Source organism: Papaver somniferum, chromosome 5 (genome assembly GCF_003573695.1).
Source record: "Papaver somniferum cultivar HN1 chromosome 5, ASM357369v1, whole genome shotgun sequence".
Classification (NCBI taxonomy): domain Eukaryota; kingdom Viridiplantae; phylum Streptophyta; class Magnoliopsida; order Ranunculales; family Papaveraceae; genus Papaver; species Papaver somniferum.
Window position 1 is genome coordinate 167,856,416 of NC_039362.1, and position 6,000 is coordinate 167,862,415.

The 6,000-nt window shown below is 36.9% G+C and overlaps 2 protein-coding genes across 2 annotated transcripts; one reads left to right on the top strand and one right to left on the bottom strand.

Annotated features, from left to right (window-relative positions):
- The first annotated feature begins 2,721 nt into the window (after positions 1 to 2,721).
- On the top strand, positions 2,722 to 4,892 carry LOC113278091 (diacylglycerol kinase theta). The gene is made up of 2 exons (XM_026527023.1): positions 2,722 to 3,563; positions 4,220 to 4,892. The coding sequence occupies exons 1-2, from the start codon at positions 3,152 to 3,154 to the stop codon at positions 4,708 to 4,710; spliced, it is 903 nt and encodes a 300-aa protein (XP_026382808.1). The 5' UTR covers positions 2,722 to 3,151; the 3' UTR covers positions 4,711 to 4,892.
- A 391-nt stretch (positions 4,893 to 5,283) lies between these two features.
- LOC113280008 lies at positions 5,284 to 5,772 on the bottom strand. The gene has a single exon (XM_026528642.1). It carries the CDS (start codon positions 5,770 to 5,772, stop codon positions 5,284 to 5,286), a length of 489 nt encoding a protein of 162 aa, XP_026384427.1.
- Between the last annotated feature and the right edge of the window lie 228 nt (positions 5,773 to 6,000).

Consider the following 6,000-nt stretch of genomic DNA (forward strand, 5'->3'; position numbering starts at 1 on the left):
GTCACTTTGTAAGACATCACTTCAAGAAACAAACTATTGTCTTACCATTTGTTGGCTCGGAATTGCAACTCGCTGATTTATTCACCAAATCATTGACCTTAGCTCGTCTAAGGTTCTTGATTTCCAAACTCAACATGTGTGTTGCACCATCTTGAGTTTGAGGAAGGGTGTTAAACGATATTGTCCTGATTTCTTGGGATAATATATTGCTCTACATGGCATGTATATTTTGTTCCTTTTTCATGTATATCGTGTTTCTCTTTCTATCTTTTGTTTCTTGTATATAAGAACAGATGTATTGTATCTTTTTTACCACGTTGAATACAATCCTATTATTCACAATATACATGTCATGACAATCTCTGTCACTAGGTGCCTTCTTCAGGCCGAAACCTTTCATCATATCTTTTTTGATTGTCCATATTCGGCTACCATTTGGTCTCAACTAATAGCTCGGTTCCCAGCGGTGGTTACCTACATTAACAACATCTCATTATCAGTTCAGGGGTTAATCTTACAATCACCTAAACCACTAGTTAACATCATCTCTATTTTTTGTTTTGCTCTACGGGGGATTTGGCTTGCCAGGAACCATGTAGTCGTTCATCACCCAGGGCAACATTAAACCATCCATTTGATAGGCAACTTGATTTTGGAGTACCACTTTGCCTGTTCCCATACCCCATCTCCGGTCATTGATCAGCCACCCTTACCTACCAGTATCTGAGACATGGTCTGATATAGCTTCAGATTTTCTTTTTCCGTTTGTCAACAATGATGTTGGTAGTGGGTTAGAAAGTTTTACCTTTCATAGGGTAGGATTCGCAATTCAAAAGGGTGTTGGTGCCAAGCTTATAGCTAGGTTGCCAACCCATTCATTTTACATGGAATAATTTTTGTTTTCAATAGCCTCTGAAGGAAGTTTTCAATAATAAAAAAAAAAAACTTTGGGACCGTCATTCTGTATGAAGGCTACAAGGCTCAGCCACCCACCAAGTTGACAAGTTCCCATATAAGATTTCCATAAGATAGACGCGGTTTACTCCCCAAAGGAAGTAGTCCTCACAAGCTGTATCTAATTTGTCGTAGATCACGGCCAATAATGGAGAATCATATTTCCATCAGAAAAAAGATGAAGAATCGTTTGAATGACTTTTGGTCACGTATCAAGGGAAAAAAACATCCAATTTAATCAGGAAGTTAACAAGATAGTCTTATTAGCGAATCACTGTCTAAGTTCTTAAAGTAATAAAAGGAACAAACATCATAGAAAAAAACCTAACAAGCAATAATTTATCGCTTTAAATCCTTTCCTAATCATCTATTATAGAGACCTTTTTTTTTTCCTTTTTGAAACAAAAGAGCAAATTTCATTAATCAATAGCAATCATCAAAGTCATGATAGCTATCAGAAATGATACCGAGGAGCAAAGACTACATACATAAAAACAATACGCATATGCAATGACCAATTGAACACAGTGCATTTGTTGAGCTCAATTCCTTCTTTTGTCTCCATACAGTCTACCATTCCAGCCCCTCCAGATAGTTTACCGTAATCTTGTTGCTCGACCATTCCCAAATGTTGGCTTTGATAATATCTCATTCAAGCTTTCTAGGCTGGCCTTCAGTTTGGTAATTTGCCATGACTTCCTTACAAAACCACCTGAAACTAGTTTGCCAGCTGAGTACTGAAAAAACAAAACAAAAACAAAAATGAAACCATCAAATGACCAGCTGCTGTCACACATACAAGTTGCTCCTTGGCTAGAGTACCTCTTGTGAGTTTGAGGGGAACTCCACCCATGAAGGAATTAAGGTATACAAAATTACCTGTACTGTTCTGGGTCCGGCACTATAAATATAAGGGACTGGGTCTTGAAATTTTTAGAGTATAATTTGAGACGTATCTTGGAATAATGCACATGTGCAACTGAGAGAGCTCACTCAGTGGGTTGCCGACTGGTTGTTTGGTGGTATTGAAGAGGCTTCAGTTTTCACGGGGATATCGATCCAGTAGTCAGCTAGCACGTAGTGCAACTGGAATCTGATACACACAGAAAGTGCCTTTTCTTCTGAAGACTTTCATGTCATATCTTTAGAGAAAGAACTAACTAAAATTCTTGATTTTTAAGACTGATTAGATTTCTTAATGATTTGCGGAATCAAGACTTTTAACAGACTTCCACGGAACCCTTGCAGATCTATACTGTTTTAATCAGGGTTCAAATTCTTTTCCTTTAACACGATTGGCTTAATTAATCTAAAGTGGGTCTGAGAATGATTTGTAACAGATTTATAGTGGATAATATGATCAATTTAGAATGCAAGTGCCTACTCTAAATTGATGCTTCGTGCTTCTCTTTTCAAAAAAGAAAAGGGAAGCACCATGAGTCTTCTCAGAATCTTATTAATAGCTAAAGGTAATGCACGAAGTATCGCAAACTTCTGGGCCACATATCAGGCTTTGGCAGCTGGCATTGGAGTAACTAGAAGAAGCAGAGGCTCTTGCTGAATGGGGAACAAGGAATCAGCTCCTTTTGTGTTATTGGATGCTCAGAAAATTATGCAAGTAATCATGAGAGCCGGAAAGTCTCTAAAACATTGCGCGTAAACTAGGAACTTCAAAACTGCAAGACACAACCATGCAAATTTGCTCTAAATTGTTTAAGGTTCAATAAGATTTTGCTAGCTAGAATAAATAAAAGCCTAATATTTTGCTCCTACACCTTGAACGTGATCAGCTGGCTCTACATGCTAAGGGCATACACACATTTTGCCATTGTTTTCATAAACGTGATTAGCTAATAATATCTCATCTATCTTTCCACTTGTAGAATTACGACATCGAACCTATTGCCGACACCTAGCTAGCTCTATAAATAGTACACTTGGTAATACATTATTATCAAATTCTCACAAACACAGTAAAATGCTTTTATTGATCCGATCTTACTGTCATCCTCCAAATCCATGAATGATTTCCTCAAGATCACATCAACTGTGCATTTTTCTTTTGATCGAAACATTAACCGTTTATATATAGGGGTATATCTTCTCCAAATTCATCACAAATATTCTCTTCATTAGTAGTTTTATCATTGTCTTGCAACACTAGCAAAAAAACAATACAAGAAATCTAGCTAGCTAGATGGCCACAACTAAGAATAATCGTGCCTTGATGAAGAATAATAACTGTGCTCTCATGAAGATGACGACTACCAGCAACAAATCCTTGATGAAATCAACAACATTTGGTTCCACAACAGTAGTAGCAGGTGCTTCAACTCCATCAGTGGCAGTTCCAAATTCACTTCATCCTGCATCAAATATTCAAGTAGAAGAGAAAGTCCATTTCAGTCATCCACAACACCCGTTAGTTAAGGTTAACCTTCCTTACATGTTCACTTGCATGGGTTGCAAAGAATTTGGTGCGGGGAAAAGATTTAGTTGCCAAAAATGTGATTTTGATTTGCATGAGTTTTGTGCATCGGCTCCTCCTGCAATTCTGAAACACCCACTCCACAGCCAACATCAACTTGTTTTCCACACTAAAGCAGCAAGTAAGCACTCTAATTTATATCTTGTTCAATTTGAAGTGATGCACTATAATATCTCTATATATGTCAGAGAGACAGCCCTGTCATGAGTTTTCACAAAATTTATAAGTATATAAGAAGCCATCATTGCGCCAGAATATCATTAGATACGGATATGTTAACCAGACTGTTGCTGTTGCATATGCTCTATGGACAAAACTTTATTTTGCTAGCTACCCAGGAAAAGAACATTCAAAACCACGGCGCCAAATTTAGCGAAGTAATACGTTCTACCCATGTTAAACATGAAAACATTTTGCATCAATATATATGATTTTGTATCTTTACACAAAGTTTTACTTAGATCCTCTTTTCTCACAAATATACATTGAACTTATATTGGTATTTTTTACACATGTTCATCTGCTTTTCGGAAGTCAGATCTTACCATTCAAACAAGGAAACTCATACGAATTCAAAATGGGGTTTTATCCCAAAAAAACTAAGTGAGTCAAGTGATAGTAGAAGGAATTTGATACTGTTCTGTGCTAAAAAATCTACAACTCATTATAATTCCCTAAGTTGGTTATACATGTTGTTAGCACTTGTATATTACACATAGCGGTGCCTTTCTTCTGATATGTTGTATAAATTACGGATTCCTATTTGATCGTGTGCAGGTGGATTTCTAAGGTCAAGATGTGACATATGTGGCAAGTCGACGAAAGGGTATGCTTTTCGCTGCAGCACATGTAATTTTGAAATGCATCCTTGCTGTTCTAAGCTAGACATCAAAGTGGATTTTAAGACATTGCACCCACATACGTTGAAACTCCTGCCATCAACGACGCTAATAAGTACTGAAGCCGGGATCATATGTAATGAGTGCAAAACCAAACGTCCTGGCCGAGCCTATGGCTGTGAAGTTTGTGATAAATACCACATACATGCAGTTTGTGCTAAAAACATGATCAACGGACTTAATGCTAATGGATTTGTTGTCACACCTGAAAAACCAACCCTTGTTGGTACCGCTGCTCGAATTGCGTCAAATATGGTTATGGGGTTCTTAGGAGGAATAATCGAAGGACTTGGTGAAGGAGTTGGAGGTGCTCTCGTAGATAATTTCACCAAGGGAAAGAACAATGCTGGTAGAAGAAGAAGAAAGTAATCGAGTATGTGCCTCTCAATATATAATCTGTAGTTGGTAAATACTATGACATAATGTTTAATTTGGATTGCCCATTTATGCACTGGTTTCGTTGCGCTTTTATTGAATTTTTGTAGAAAGTTCTATAAAGTTGTATGTTTAAACGTCCCAAATGTATTCTAAGCTTGATTTGTCTCAAGAAATGTTATATGACAGTCGAATGGCCAAAAAACATGCAGAAGGATTTGTAGGCCCGATTACCTACTTATATGCACGCAAACTGACACAAAAGTTCTTTATTAAAGGTATGCCGTTCTATAAATCGTGAAACTTAATCTAAATTATAAACCATTTAGTGAGGTTGGAATTTCTTAACTAGAAGATCAACGAATACAAATACTATAAACATCTTCTTTTATTTGGATTAGTATTATTGATGTACAGAGGAGCTGTGGATTGAAATATATTGGTTACCAAGAGATACACAACGTAACCAGCATTCAAGTTGCACATAACACACGTAATTAACATATTCATAGAACACAAGGATAAACAGGGATTACCATAACATTTTCTTCCATTTACTTCATCTGTTTATGCCTTGGATATGAAACCATTAACAGCAGCTGCAATTATAGCTGTTGGATCACCGAGAATCACGGATCCTACAATACTGACTGCATTACCTGCCATCTGAGTATACCTCTTCACTTTACTGCTTTTCCCTCCGTTACGATAGTTCTTCACGTTTCCTTTCAGATACGGAATTCTTGTTTGTATCTCTCTAACTTTGTTCTGGTCAACTTTGAAGTACATGGCCTGCCAGTTCTCTAGAAGCATTTGCTTAACACATGATACATGAAGATTATAGTTCTTGCATTCAGATCTGTAAGCCCAGCCAGATCCTTTACCACCACATCGATGACAAGAACTTGAGATCTTAACAGATAAGTAAAGGTTATGTTTACCATCATCTAAAACTTGTGGAAGATTTGCACAACATGGGTGCAAGTCAAAACCACATTTCTTACAGTGATAAACAAACCCCAAAACATCACTTCCACATGCATCACAATATCGCATGACCGTGCTGATGAACATGCGCATAGAGATTCTAATGTAGTTGTGAGAATAATTCTCTGTATATTCATTGATAGGCAAAAGCCTGATTTATACATGTTTACACAACTAGATAAGGCAAATAAAAGATACACCTAACAATATCTAGGATATATACAGAAAGAATATATATGCAGTTACAACCAAATAACAAACACAATAATGTCAAGATATATCATATCTTGACCATAT

Excerpts from the sequence above, each read along its gene's own strand:
- LOC113278091 (XM_026527023.1), top strand. The coding sequence starts at position 3,152 with ATGGCCACAACTAAGAATAATCGTGCCTTGATGAAGAATAATAACTGT. Across the intron at positions 3,564-4,219 it reads TTTCCACACTAAAGCAGCAA|GTGGATTTCTAAGGTCAAGA; the intron begins GTAAGCACTCTA and ends GATCGTGTGCAG.
- LOC113280008 (XM_026528642.1), bottom strand. The coding sequence starts at position 5,772 with ATGCGATATTGTGATGCATGTGGAAGTGATGTTTTGGGGTTTGTTTAT.